This window comes from Anabrus simplex, chromosome 5, assembly GCF_040414725.1.
Source record: "Anabrus simplex isolate iqAnaSimp1 chromosome 5, ASM4041472v1, whole genome shotgun sequence".
NCBI classification, from domain to species: domain Eukaryota; kingdom Metazoa; phylum Arthropoda; class Insecta; order Orthoptera; family Tettigoniidae; genus Anabrus; species Anabrus simplex.
In genome coordinates this window covers 302,237,419-302,252,690 of record NC_090269.1, presented here as the reverse complement: position 1 = coordinate 302,252,690, position 15,272 = coordinate 302,237,419, and the positions used below count along the sequence as shown (strand labels likewise).

Below are 15,272 nucleotides of genomic sequence, written 5' to 3'. Positions count from 1 at the left end.
TGCCTTCTATCGAACCAGTTATTAATTTCACAAACATGTCTAATATAATCAGAAAGAATGCCTTCCCAAAGCTTACATACAATGCATGTCAAACTTACTGGCCTGTAATTTTCAGCTTTATGTCTATCATCCTTTCCTTTATACACAGGGGCTACTATAGCAACTCTCCATTCATCTGGTATAGCTCCTCCGACCAAACAATAATCAAATATGTACCTCAGGTATGGTACTATATCCCAACCCATTGTCTTTAGTATATCCCCCTCCTTCTTAGTCTCTTTACTTCTGTTTTATACAAGTGGGTCTTTACCATTCCTTACCATATTTAAAGGTACAGTACATACCTGTTTTCGTATTCCTCAACAATTGCTTTTAACCCATATTTTTATTTTTTGTATTTTTGTTTATATTTTTATTTATCATTTTCCATGGATCGTAATTATGTTTTTTAAACTCCCTCATTCCTGTCTTATCAGCCATATAGTACTGCTTTACAGTCTTACCTTTACGACCTTCCTTCCTATCACATTTATTTTTAACTACGACAAAAACAGTTTCGTGATCACTAATACCATCTGATTTTTTTAAATGCTATTTGTTTGGAGCATCGACCCATGTGGATCTTGTGCCCTATTGGCACCATATTGCATAACCTGCGTGTAATTGGAATGGTGGTAGTGTGGAATATTGTGTGTGAGGAAAGGAAGATTAAGGATGTCACAAACACCCAGTCCCCAGGCCAGGGATATTAATCATTACAATTAAAAAACCCTGACCCAGCCGGGAATCAAACCTGGGGCCGCCGGATAACAGGCGAACGCATTGCCCCCTACACCACGGGGCTGGACACTGCATATATTACTTAAGTTTCTGTATAGAGTTCATCTGGTTTTATCAGCACCGCATCCAGAATATTCTTCTCTCTAGTTGGTTCCATCACTCTCTGATTCAGCTCTGTAGAAATACACAACTAAATGATGAAATGTTTTGTTCTTAAAATAACATCAGACTATATTACATTATGCTTTTTTAAATATAAATTGATGAAAATTGTTAAGAAATTCTGAAACTTTGTAACCGTACGCATGTACGATCCCCGAGTTTTTAGGTTAGGAAATTTTCGTATATAGTTTGTTAGGTTAAAATCATGTAATTTTGTTTATTTACCATGTAAAAACGTAATATTATAAAAAGAATGTATAGTTAGGGAATATTGCATATGTTCATCATTATATTTTGTATAAATTTCCGTTTGGGTAAGAGTCAGTAAATATGGCCTAGCCGTAAGGATTGTGCAACCGGGAAAACTGCGACTATATCGGGAAGGACGGTTGAAGTCAGTTGGATGTGTTGCAACAAGTGGCTTGAAAACACGGGGTACGGCAGGTTGTATCGGTTGAAGAATTGGAGTGAATCAATGTGGACATACATGAGTGGACGGTCTATGTCACATATTATACTCGATAGCCAATGTGAGGGCTTTGTTTTGAGCGAGGTTTGTGTTGACAGAGTGACGCGGGAAGAAGTGCCGGTGTGAGCGTTGCTACCACTAAACTTTTCAGGACGCGATTACCACGTGTAGCAAGCACATATAAGTGGGTACGCGTGTGCGGCGAGTCACTCTGACTCTGATTCTGATTCGCATTCTCATTCTGATTCTGTTTCTGACTCTGATGCTGATACTGTGTGTTTCTCATTTGTACTGGTCTGCGGGAGCGACATATTTGCGCAGTTACGGAGTGAACATGGTATAATCTCAACGACTTACCGGCTTTGCAGTGGACTTTCTGTAAAAGAAAGTGTTTGTTTGGAACTTGTCTCCCGAGTATGCAGCTTCAGTTGATGAAGAATTTTGCTATTTGCTTGCCTCTGGAGATGTAACACTTTCTGTCCAGCCAGCAATTGGAAAGAATTCAAGACGTCGACGAAGAAGTGTAAATAAGGTTAGGGATGCTCGTCTTAAGAAGGTTGCATCCATATGTAGAGAAATAGTCGTCGTACTTTTCTCTACCAGATTAGAATTCACGGTAACAGTGGAGTGCGAAGGGGCTCTTACCTGGAGGTATGTTAAAAGTATAATGATGTTCTATGTTTATTGAAGATTTTAATGATGTGTAATTTGCCTTTGTAAGACGGCAAACGAGTAAATCTCGTGAAGAGATGATTTTGTTGGGTGGTATTGTGTATATTAGCTCTATGTAAACAGCAAGCACTAAGTGGGTTGCATAAGTGTTTATTTTGTTGGTGTTTGTCACATATTAGTTCTTATTCGATGTTCTATGTTTATTGAAGATTTTAATGATGTGTAATTTGCCTTTGTAAGACGGCAAACGAGTAAATCTCGTGAAGAGATGATTTTGTTGGGTGGTATTGTGTATATTAGCTCTATATAAACAGCAAGCACTAAGTGGGTTGCATAAGTGTTTATTTTTTGGTGTTTGTCACATATTAGTTCTTATTCTGGGAGTAAAGTCATAGAATCAAACTTTAAGTGAGTCTTTTGTCAGTGGAGTAAGGCTGAACCTGGCATGTTACCCAAATTTAATTTCAGGGGTTATGTAGCAAACAGGTAAGGTTACAAAGCAAGTCTGGAGCCTCGTCAGCCTGATGACCGTCGCCTTGAGAGAGAGAGTGGCTCGTTGCTCTACACAATTAAATATTCCTGCAATTGTTTTGCAGGTGGCGCCCATTATCCTTGTTATTTTCACTTAGTTGAGTCAACGTTTATCTGTTCAGTATTTCAATAAGTTGCAGAAGTTACAATTGGCGCCGCCAACGTGAGGCAGAATGATATCCAGACTTGCTATATGACCTTGGTATGCACATTTGGTCCAGTGTTTTAGTGGGCTTGTGTCAGGAGTTATGTATCGGTGTCGTCATGTTTGGAGTTCTATGTTTTATCAGTGGAATATGAATAATAGTAAGAGTAATAGTAGTGTAATGAATTTGAGAAGGAGAAAAGTGCATAAAGGAAGTATGTCAGTTAATGATGAGGAGAGCAGTTGTGGCACAAGCACACAAAGTTTGATGAAAGTAGTTTTCAGAGTGATAATATGTCTATGGAAAAAGTGTATGGAATTGTAATGGGGGGTGAAGGTGAAGGTAGTGATCAAAATCAAAGTAGCATGGGGGGTAATAATGAGTTTATGAAGTTAGTATTGGAGCAGTTGGCCAAACTGATTGATCAAGGGAATAATTTAAGTAGTCAAATTAGTAATCAGGGGAAGGAATTAAGTGATAAAATTAGTAATGTAGGGGAGGAGGTAAGTAATTTAATTGATAAGCATTGCACGGCAGCTAATGATTGGGGTAGTAGTGTGGAGAAAGGAATTGATAATGTAGGGAAGGAAGGTGATGATTTGAAGGATTTTGGGGGTAAGGGGTGTGAAGAAAAGGAGGAGGATTTGTCGGAGGACCTACTATGTGCTAAAATTGATGGTGATAACACTGTGGTAATTGATGCTCTTTGGGAAGTTGCAGAAATTGAAAAGGAAGTTAGTTGTAAAGGTGATGAAGATTATTTTGTGGAGGAGGAGTCTTTGAGGAAGACATATCATGTTGTAGAGGATGGTGTAATTGAGGAGATTAATGTTACGTCGATAATGTGTCTGAGTAGTGATGATTTTGAGATTAATGAAACTTCCGTTAAGAGGGTCAAGAGCAACAGTGTTGATGGCATGAATGATGTGCGAGTGGGAACAGCGATGGAAGTGGGAGAATTTAGTAGTAATGGTCGGGATCTTGAGTTCAGTGATAGTAGTGATTTCAGGAAGAGAGAGAGTGTGAGTGAAGGAAAGTGTGAGAAGGGTTGTGTGAATGAGATTGAGGTGATTGAAGCTGGTATGTCCGATAAGGATGAGTGGAGGAAAACTGTCGATGCTGTGGGTGAAATTCTTTGTGAAGTGGAGGTTAGGTCACATTTTGTGCATAATGAGAATCATAAGAGTGGTTGTGAATATTATAGGGATTCAGGGTTTGAAGATTTTATGAGGAGTAATTGTGTTGGAAAGCTTTTTGGTATTTGGAGAAAGTTCAAAGAAATTGAGAGTGACAATGTGTATGAGAAAACAGGAGGTCGATTCAAACGTATGTTGAGTGGAATATCTGATGCTGAAGATCGTACGAATGATTTCATTGAAGTGTGGAAGAGTATTGTTGAAAGAGGTGCGATTGTGATGTGTTTTCAGAACAGGAGGGATGTTTTGATTGTGAAATGTATATGTGTTCCGAATGAAAGTCTGTGTACGTTGTGTGTGAAAGAATGGGAAGAGAGTTTTTGTGTGAGATTGGCAACCAGGGTAAACCTACCCTCAGCAGAAGTGGTATCTTCAAAGGTGAATGATTTAGCGAGGCAGAATTTAAGGAAGTCAGCTGATAGGAGAATGATGCAGCAGGGGAGGCATCATGGAGATAGTTTTGAAGTAGGGGAGGAGGTGTTACTAAAGGTTCCACACATTTCATCTGCAGACAACGAAGAAATTCATAAGTTTTTTCAATTGTATCAGGGACCTTACACAGTAGGTAAGAAAGTTGGCAAATGTGCTTATCACCTGTTGAATAACAAAGGTGACATGATTGGTACACACAATATTCACAATCTCAAGAGGTATGTAAGGTGAAGTATTGTAAGTTCAGATGTTTTGTGTATGTTAAGAAGAATATGTGAATTTTCTTTAAATCCTGAGTGACTTTGACAGGCTGTGTAGGCTGCTGTACTGAAAAGACTGTGATTTGCTCAGATGTATTGTATATAATCTTCACAAATCAAGGGGAGGTATTGTAACCGTACGTATGTACGATCCCCGAGTTTTTAGGTTAGGAAATTTTCGTATATAGTTTGTTAGGTTAAAATCATGTAATTTTGTTTATTTACCATGTAAAAACGTAATATTATAAAAAGAATGTATAGTTAGGGAATATTGCATATGTTCATCATTATATTTTGTATAAATTTCCGTTTGGGTAAGAGTCAGTAAATATGGCCTAGCCGTAAGGATTGTGCAACCGGGAAAACTGCGACTATATCGGGAAGGACGGTTGAAGTCAGTTGGATGTGTTGCAACAAGTGGCTTGAAAACACGGGGTACGGCAGGTTGTATCGGTTGAAGAATTGGAGTGAATCAATGTGGACATACATGAGTGGACGGTCTATGTCACATATTATACTCGATAGCCAATGTGAGGGCTTTGTTTTGAGCGAGGTTTGTGTTGACAGAGTGACGCGGGAAGAAGTGCCGGTGTGAGCGTTGCTACCACTAAACTTTTCAGGACGCGATTACCACGTGTAGCAAGCACATATAAGTGGGTACGCGTGTGCGGCGAGTCACTCTGACTCTGATTCTGATTCGCATTCTCATTCTGATTCTGTTTCTGACTCTGATGCTGATACTGTGTGTTTCTCATTTGTACTGGTCTGCGGGAGCGACATATTTGCGCAGTTACGGAGTGAACATGGTATAATCTCAACGACTTACCGGCTTTGCAGTGGACTTTCTGTAAAAGAAAGTGTTTGTTTGGAACTTGTCTCCCGAGTATGCAGCTTCAGTTGATGAAGAATTTTGCTATTTGCTTGCCTCTGGAGATGTAACACTTTCTGTCCAGCCAGCAATTGGAAAGAATTCAAGACGTCGACGAAGAAGTGTAAATAAGGTTAGGGATGCTCGTCTTAAGAAGGTTGCATCCATATGTAGAGAAATAGTCGTCGTACTTTTCTCTACCAGATTAGAATTCACGGTAACAGTGGAGTGCGAAGGGGCTCTTACCTGGAGGTATGTTAAAAGTATAATGATGTTCTATGTTTATTGAAGATTTTAATGATGTGTAATTTGCCTTTGTAAGACGGCAAACGAGTAAATCTCGTGAAGAGATGATTTTGTTGGGTGGTATTGTGTATATTAGCTCTATGTAAACAGCAAGCACTAAGTGGGTTGCATAAGTGTTTATTTTGTTGGTGTTTGTCACATATTAGTTCTTATTCGATGTTCTATGTTTATTGAAGATTTTAATGATGTGTAATTTGCCTTTGTAAGACGGCAAACGAGTAAATCTCGTGAAGAGATGATTTTGTTGGGTGGTATTGTGTATATTAGCTCTATGTAAACAGCAAGCACTAAGTGGGTTGCATAAGTGTTTATTTTTTGGTGTTTGTCACATATTAGTTCTTATTCTGGGAGTAAAGTCATAGAATCAAACTTTAAGTGAGTCTTTTGTCAGTGGAGTAAGGCTGAACCTGGCATGTTACCCAAATTTAATTTCAGGGGTTATGTAGCAAACAGGTAAGGTTACAAAGCAAGTCTGGAGCCTCGTCAGCCTGATGACCGTCGCCTTGAGAGAGAGAGTGGCTCGTTGCTCTACACAATTAAATATTCCTGCAATTGTTTTGCAGGTGGCGCCCATTATCCTTGTTATTTTCACTTAGTTGAGTCAACGTTTATCTGTTCAGTATTTCAATAAGTTGCAGAAGTTACAACTTATATGTTTAAATCCTGTTAACATTGATGCTTTCACGGCCCGTTCTTGTAGACATGGTATGTGCTTTTGTGCTTATGCCGTGTCAAGAAAACAAGGTGAAACTCTTCATGTTTTAAAGAGAACTGTGTCTGCAGAAGAAAATCTCTACTGTTCATGAGGAAGTCTTCTACAATAATAAGGGTTTGAATATAAGAATATTTGCATTTCCGGACCCATGTTGTCATAGCCTTTTTTTTTTTCTCCTTGTTATATGAGGAATACATTCTGAAGTTTTGCTGTCGAGTCTTGAAACACCCTGTTTAACCCTTGTCATATCTATTGATTATATGAAGTTTGTAATAGAGTACATTAAGGAAAGAAATACTATGTAGCCTGTGCAGGGAGTATAAGAGTTATGTTTCTTTTCAAAAAAGTTGTATTAATTTCTGCTGTAGATCAGTATGTGATAAGCTCTCTTCTATCACTCACTGTATATAAACAGTAAAACATTAACAAAATAGAAAAGAAAAACTATTTTGGTTGTATTGAAATCTGCCTGTATGAATGCATGTGGCAGCTTAACAGAAACTAGCAATCACCATGGGATAGATTTGTTACTTGCTCCAAAGTAAAAGCTGACCATGTGTAGATGGAGGAGTGAGGAAGCTCATTTTGTTTATTATGTCTAAATTATTTATCTATGAATATACTGTGTATACAATTGAATAATGAAGCAAAGTATTACTATACCCATGGAATGTATAATTACATCTCAACTCATATTTTTGTATTTTCAGACTGCCTTCTTGAAAACTGAACTTTCTACAGCTGTAAATGATATCAATTTTGTAAGTTGTGAATGTGATGCGATAAAAGAGGAAAAAATTGCTCTGGAGGTATGTACATTGCATTGTTTACTTAGTTTGTCATGGTAGAAATGGTGGTAGTGATTATTGTTTTAAGAGGAAGTACAGCTAGGCAACCATCCTCTATTAACACTAATTAGAGAGAAAATATGGAAAAATGAAGGTATCGTCCAAAGAAAGTCAAGGACCACAAAAGGCATGAAAATGAAATACTCCCTAAGCCTTGAATGCTCTAATAATGTCGGGGTCAGTAAAGAATAAGAGTTGACCAAGGGAGGTTGGATAGGATAGATGAAAGTGAGGAGCCTAGCAGAAGTAAATGGAAGCAATGCCAGGACTCAGCTTAAGGCCCCATGGTTGCCAATCTGCACTCCCAAATTAAGAGCCCCTGGGGCTGTCAGTAGTATAAAGCTTAAACAAAACATACCAATAGAACTGTCTGGCTCTGGAGCTGATTGGTAAGTGTCTTGGCCTTGGGTCTCAGGGTCCTGGGTTTGATCACTGGCCAGGTCATGAGATTTTAATTGTAAATATAATTTACAGAATGAATTATGTTGTTGGGAAAGTGTTAACAATATGAAAAGAGCCCAGGTTGATGACTATGTAGAAAATCAATAAGAATATTTTTAAAATAATTTAATGTAATAGTTGTAATAACATTTTGTTAGTTTTATTCTTCCTTATCAAACTTTGTGGCCTCTGAGTATAATTGTGTTCAGAGAACCTCATTTCAGACATGACCATATTCTATTAGGAGTCTCATCAGCTAGGATTAATTGAAATTAGCATATGCTGGCCAGTCATTTATTTATTCGGGGCATCAAACTAAGAAGATCTTTTGCCCCTACTTTGCACCATATGTTGTGAACCTGCATGTATTTGGAAATGGCAGAAGGGTAAAGTGTTGAATGTCAGGAAAGGAACATTAAGGATGACACAAACATCCAGTCCTCAGGCCACGGATATTAATCATTTACAATTAAAAACATCTGACCCAGCCAGGAATTGAACCCGGGGCCGCCAGGTAACAGGCAGATGCGTTGCCCCCTACACCACGGGGCCGGATGCCAGTAATGTTAATAATGTACAGTGTATTTATTCCACATGCTGTTTCTTGTAGAATAATAATCATTTTGACTTAATGACATTAGGGAAATGTGTGTCATTTTCAGGATTCTGTATTGCTCTAACTGATGGCAGAGAAACCAAAACCAGAGGTCAATTGCCAAGTTTCAGTTAATTTTGTTGAGTAAACACTGAATGTATCATCAGACGTATTTTACCTTTCAATACTGTATGATTTGGGAGTGCAAAATGAATATTCTTCCATCTGTCAAATGTTCCATCTGGTTTGAATTCTTTATTTTTGGATCTGGCAGTGGAAATGTTATACCAGTGATCCACACATTTTTTACAAAGGATTTAAATGTTTGAAATATGACATGACAGAGACTCTTCTGTGATACATCATTGAGGAAAGTGGATTGAAAATCTGTTTACTCAACTGGATCTTGTTTTGTCAGCATGAGGAGGCCTACACATTTCTGTACCATTTTTATAACCTTGGTAGACATGCTTATTCTTTATTACAGTGGTATATTCATAATGTTCTTAGCAAAAGTGATGATTTCCCATTCTTTTTACTGGTGCATGTACAATAGGGTGTTTCCTAATTAATACATCTTACTTCAGTTTTTCCTACGACAATCAAACAATGTTAAAACCATATTAAAATCAACTAATTCCAAACTTCACCTACTGAAAATATAAACCAACACAGAAAATATAAATAATTACCTGATATAAAATTCCCCAGTCTGTCAATCCCGAATAATCACAACACATTTAAATATCTCCCTATTTCCAATTGAAGTACTGAACTAACTGCAGGTGAGCATTGATTGGTTTATATATGCTACACTAAAATTCTGGAGTGATCGACATATTTCCCTACTAGTGTTCTAGTGGTTTGTGTACTCTTCGCGAAGGTTCTCTTTCTTGATTATTTTCACCATGTTGGTTAATCCTTTCCATATTGACTTATGTTCAACTTTCTGTAGAACACTCTCCCGCCTTGTCAATACTTTACATATTTTATTATAATTACCATACATATTTCGAGAGCTAACTACTCTCTTCTTCAACGGTGCCAAAACATCAATAATCTTTGGACTTGGTACGTTGGTACATATATACTTATCAACAGAACAATTATATACAAATCTTGAAATTGTTAAAATATTTCTTTGTGTTTCAACTTTTACTTACTTACTATTATTACAAACTTTAAAATAGAAAATTTTCAAATCATAAATGAATAAAATCTATTAAATTAGTCACTACATGCTAACATTTTAAATCTGCTCTGCTTCTGGAACATACATCCTTATTCACATCTAAAAAAGAAATAAAATGTTTCTTTGTGTCAAAATTTACATTTACTTTGTCATTTAATAAAACACTTGAAATAGAATAATTTTCGATTTGTAAGTAAATAAATAAGTAACACCTATTATGTTAGTCACTATGTTGAACTTAAAATATGTTCTGCTCTCCTCTTGAAAATTTCTCCTTTCCTTAAGTCTGCTATATTTCTGAGACCTCTCATATAAATTGTAAATTTCCTTTTCTTAATCCCGTCCAACCATAGTAGCCATTTTAACCATCCAGTTATTCAGTTTCAACTAAATTTATCCATAAATTCAAATGTCATAACACTGGTCTGAACCAAACAAAATGTCCTCACTTGCTGTCAGTGATCTTACGGGGTGAGCTGCTACTATGTTGCCGGTTATGTAATGACCTTGCTAGCACTCAAATTCTTCAGTTTCAACTAGTTACCAAATTTATCCACGAACAAAATATTATTACACTAGTCTGAATCAAAGAAATGTGTTCTTGTTCTTTGCTCACTGTAAATGCTGCACACTTGTGTTTCTCTTTCCTTTTTTATTTTTGTAATTTTCTTTGTCTTGCCCTTTCTTCTTTGTCCGCGAGTTTTTGGTCTACTCCTGCAATTTAGCCTTTACATTCTGGCTTTCTCTGCCAAAGTAAAAACATCCTGCCTTTGTCCAACTTCATCATTTGTAGAGCATTTGCATGTGCAACAACAAATAAATTGTCCAAATTATTTCTAAACTACTATTCACGATGCTTTAATAAATCTTCACTTTTTTTGCACTTTTTTGCAGTTTTCTCCAGTCTGAATACAAGTTAATAAGTTTTTGTGAACAGTGCTGACTAGCTCTTGTTGGAATTCTTGCTTTTGTCCACGAACTAGAAGATCAACACTTACTAATTTTACATCCCTTATATTATAAAATAAAACTTCAAGGACTTGTCTATTCGATGGTAATTTGTGTCCAGTTGTTTGGTGTTTTATATCTCCTATTAAAAAACACATGTTCCCTTGTACTCATAATTGATGTGACATTGTTAGATCAGCAGCAAGCCGAAAATATGTGACACGATGGATAGCACTGCATGTAGTGATAAGCTCAGTCTTGAATCACTACTGGGTGACAAGTCCAGATTTGTTCTTCATGCAATATCACACTCAGGTCAGCATGGGTTATAATGCTCCAATCTCAACAAAATTTTGTACAGGCATGTTTTAGAGTCATTTGAACAAATCTGGAAGGTGAGCGTTCAAAAATTTTGAAGTCGGAAAATAAGGGACATCCTAACCTGCACCCTACCATTTTCCACCGGTAAGAAGTGAAGAACTGAACACTGGTGACGAATTACTTCTTGTAGGGTAGTCTGTATCTTTACTTCCCCTCCTTCAGTACATTGGTAAGCCATAAATATTGTTTGCTTATCATAATTAAGCCTGTAGAACATGCAGAACAACTGAATTTAACTATTTGCAAGTACACTTCCACACAATAACTTGCAGTGGCAAACTTTTCCCTAAAAATATTTTTAAAATATGTATAACACAAAGGAACGAAAGAGGAAGTCGGCTGGTTGAATTCTGCACTTATTTATTTATATCGTGTCAGAAGCATACATAAGTTTAAAATTAAAGATAAGGAAAAACATAAAACATAATATAAATACTCCAATGGCGAAGAGCCACATTAAACTGTGTGAGCCCAAAACCTTGCAACATCAAGTGCATTTGGCTTCGCTTTAACCAGGTCTTCTGTTGTGCAGCTGAATGGGCATGAACTGCATTGCAGCAAATGGGCTGTGGTCTGCTCTTCTCCACATTCACACAAGGTACTGTCCACTTCGAAACCCCATTTCTTCTGGTTTACCCTGCACCGCGTAACACCAGAGCGCAGTCTGTTCAGTGCTCTCCAATTCACCCAATCCCTGTGACATGACCAGGAGGGAGTTCCTCTTTTGGGGTCATCCATTGACTGATCCTCGTATGTTGTCTCCTGATGCGCCATTCTTGAATTCTTGCTTGCTGCGCTGTTCCTGCAAGTGTTTCGGTTACTCTCAAGAAGCTTTTCCTAGACTTAAGCCGCTTGCGTGGTGACTCATATCCAAACAAAGGGTGGGCTTCCGATGTCAACACCTTTCTCTTTTCTTTCTTGGCTGCCACTTCACGGCAAATATTGGGAGGTGCTATCCCTGCAAGGCAATACACTTTTTCCAAAGGTGTAGGTCTCAAACATCCAGTAATAATGCGGCAGGTTTCGTTGAGTGCTACATCAACTGCTTTGGTATGGCAAGATTTGTACCACACCGGGCATGCGTATTCAGCTGCGGAATAGCAGAGCGAAAGGGAAGATGTCCTCACTGTGTCTGGTTGTGCTCCCCAAGATGTTCCAGTTAGCTTTCGCACAATATTGTTTCTAGCAGCCACTTTCTGCTTGATGTTCAAACAATGTTTTCTGTAGGTTAAGGCACGATCCAGAGTGACTCCGAGGTACTTCGGGGTAGGATTGTGTTGTAATGCTACACCTTGTCAAGTGACCTTCAGAGTTTGGGAAGCTTCTCTGTTGTTTAGATGGAAAACACAGGTTTGCGTCTTAGTTGGGTTTGGTGTTAGTTGATTCTTCTTCTAATAGCCAGCAAGAGTGTCTAGAGCTGTGGACAGTGTTTGTTCAATCGCCTCGAAGTTATCACCCTGAGAAGTGATGACACAATCATCAGCATAGATGAAACTATTCGTCCCGGCAGGAAGAGGCTGATCATTTGTGTAAATATTGAAAAGCATTGGTGCCAACACGCTTCCCTGAGGTAGTCCGTTCTTCTGTATCCTCCACCTGCTTCTTTTTCCCTGGAACTCAATGAAGAAACTTCGATTTTGAAGTAGGTTTCTAATGGCACAAGTCAGATGGAAGTCCTTTGTCATGCTGTATACCTTTCCAAGGATCATTACTTAGTCCTTGCCAATACTTGGTTCAAACACCACAAACGACGGCTGTATACGTGGACGAGACCTGGAGACACTGGAAGGTATCAAATAGACCTCATTATGATTAGGCAGAGATTCAGAAACCAGGTGTTGGATTGCAAAACTTTCCCAGGAGCAGACGTGGACTTTGACCACAACTTCCTGGTCATGAAATGCCATCTGAAGTTGAAGAAATTGAAGAAAGGAAAGAATGCAAAAAGATGGGATCTAGACAAGTTGAAAGAAAAGAGTGTGAGGGATTGTTTCAAGGAGCATGTTGTACAAGGACTAAATGAAAAGGCTGAAGGAAACACTACAGAGGAAGAGTGGAGAGTCATGAAAAATGAAGTCAGTAGGGCTGCTGAAGAAATGTTAGGAAGGAAGAAAAGATCAACTAAGAATCAGTGGATAACTCAGGAGATACTAGACTTGATTGATGAACGACGAAAATACAAGAATGCTAGAAATGAAGAGGGCAGAAAAGAATACAGGTGATTAAAGAATCAAGTGGATAGAAATTGCAAGGTAGCTAAGGAAGAATGGCTGAAGGAGAAGTGCAAGGAAGTCGAAGGCTGTATGGTCCTGGGAAAGGTAGATGCTGCATACAGGAAAATCAAGGAAACCTTTGGAGAATGGAAATCTAGGTGCATGAATATTAAGAGCTCAGATGGAAAGCCGTCTCTAGGGAAAGAAGACAAAGCAGAAAGATGGCAGGAGCATATCCAACAGTTGTATCAAGGTAACGATGTAATTAATTTGGTTCTGGGACGTGAAGAGGCTGTTGATGGTGATGAAATGGGAGATCCAATTTTGAGGTCAGAGTTTGACAGAGCTGTGAGTAACCTAAATAGGAACAAGGCACCTGGAATTGATGATATTCCCTCTGAATTACTGACTGCCTTAGGAGAAACCAGCATGGCAAGGTTATTTCATTTAGTGTGCAGGATGTATGAGACAGGAGAAGTCCCATCCGATTTTTGGCAGAATGTTGTTATACCTATTCCCAAGAAAGTCGGTGCTGACAGGTGTGAAAACTACCGCACCATTAGTTTAGTATCTCATGCCTGCAAAATTTTAACACGTATTATTTACAGAAGAGTAGAAAAACAAGTTGAAGCTGAGTTGGGAGAAGATTAATTTGGCTTCAGAAGAAATGTAGGAACACGTGAAGCAATCCTGACTTTACGTCTGATTTTAGAGGATCGAATCAAGAAGGACAAGCCCACATACATGGCATTCGTAGATCTAGAAAAGGCATTCGATAATGTTGATTGGACCAAGCTATTTATGATTCTGAAGATGATAGGGATCAGATACCGAGAATGAAGAATTATCTACAATCTGTATAAAAATCATTCTGCAGTGATAAGAATCAAGGGCTTTGAAAAAGAAGCTGCAATCCAGAAAGGAGTGAGGCAAAGCTGCAGTTTGTACCCTCTCCTTTTCAATGTTTACATAGAACAGGCAGTAAAGGAAATCAAAGAGAAATTTGGAAAGGGAATCACAGTCCAAGGAGAGGAAATCAAAACCTTGAGATTTGCCGATGATATTGTTATTTTATCTGAGACTGCAGAAGATCTCGAGAAGTTGCTGAATGGTATGGGTGAAGTCTTGGGTAAGGAGTACAAGATGAAAATAAATAAGTCCAAAACAAAAGTAATGGAGTGCAGTCGAATGAAGGCAGGTGATGTAGGAAATATTACATTAGGAAATGAAGTCTTAAAGGAAGTAGATGAATATTGTTACTTGGGTAGTAAAATAACCAACGATGGCAGAAGTAAGGAGGATATAAAATGCAGACTAGCACAAGCAAGGAAGAGCTTTCTTAAGAAAAAAAATTTGCTCACTTCAAACATTGATATCGGAATTAGAAAGATGTTTTTTGAAGACTTTTTTGTGGAGCGTGGCATTGTATGGAAGTGAAACATGGATGATAACTAGCTCAGAAAGAAAGAGAATAGAAGCTTTTGAAATGTGGTGTTACAGAAGAGTGCTGAAGGTGTGATGGATAGATCGATTCATGAATGAAGAGATACTGAACTGAATTGGTGAGAGGAGATCGATTTGGCTAAATTTGACAAGAAGAAGAGATAGAATGATAGGACACATCTTAAGACACCCAGGACTTGTTCAGTTGGTTTTTGAAGGAAGTGTAGGTGGTAAGAACGGTAGGGGTAGACCAAGGTATGAATATGACAAGCAGATTAGAGCAGATGTAGGATGCAATAGTTACGTAGAAATGAAAGTACAGGATAGGGTGGCATGGAGGGCTGCATCAAACCAGTGTATGGACTGATGACTCAAACAACAACAACACACTCAATGAAATTGGAAATATTAGGCCTATATTAAGCATATATAAGCTCATATGAAGTGTTGTTTGTGAATTTGAGGCTAATTTTTGTAACCATGAATATGAAATCGGATTCAGCCTGTACTAATGCAACAACAGCTACATAACCTGAAACTATTAATGTGCATATTTTGAAACAGAATTGCCCTATAATCATAATATTATTCCAGTAGTGCATCAGGCTTATGTAAGAATGGGTTCTACATATTTTACATAGGTAACTTCAATACTGAGCAATTAGTTTAATAGA

At 38.1% G+C, this 15,272-nt stretch overlaps 1 protein-coding gene across 1 annotated transcript in view; it reads left to right on the top strand.

Annotated features, from left to right (window-relative positions):
- The window catches only part of LOC136874508 (IgA FC receptor), a 387,799-nt gene that overhangs the window by 332,159 nt on the left and 40,368 nt on the right, over nt 1-15,272 (top strand). Inside the window, exons 4-6 of the mRNA XM_068227821.1 lie at nt 7,248-7,346; nt 10,756-10,876; nt 13,355-13,503. Coding sequence (XP_068083922.1) covers nt 7,248-7,346; nt 10,756-10,876; nt 13,355-13,503 — 369 coding nt within the window. The remainder of the gene's footprint in view (nt 1-7,247; nt 7,347-10,755; nt 10,877-13,354; nt 13,504-15,272) is intronic.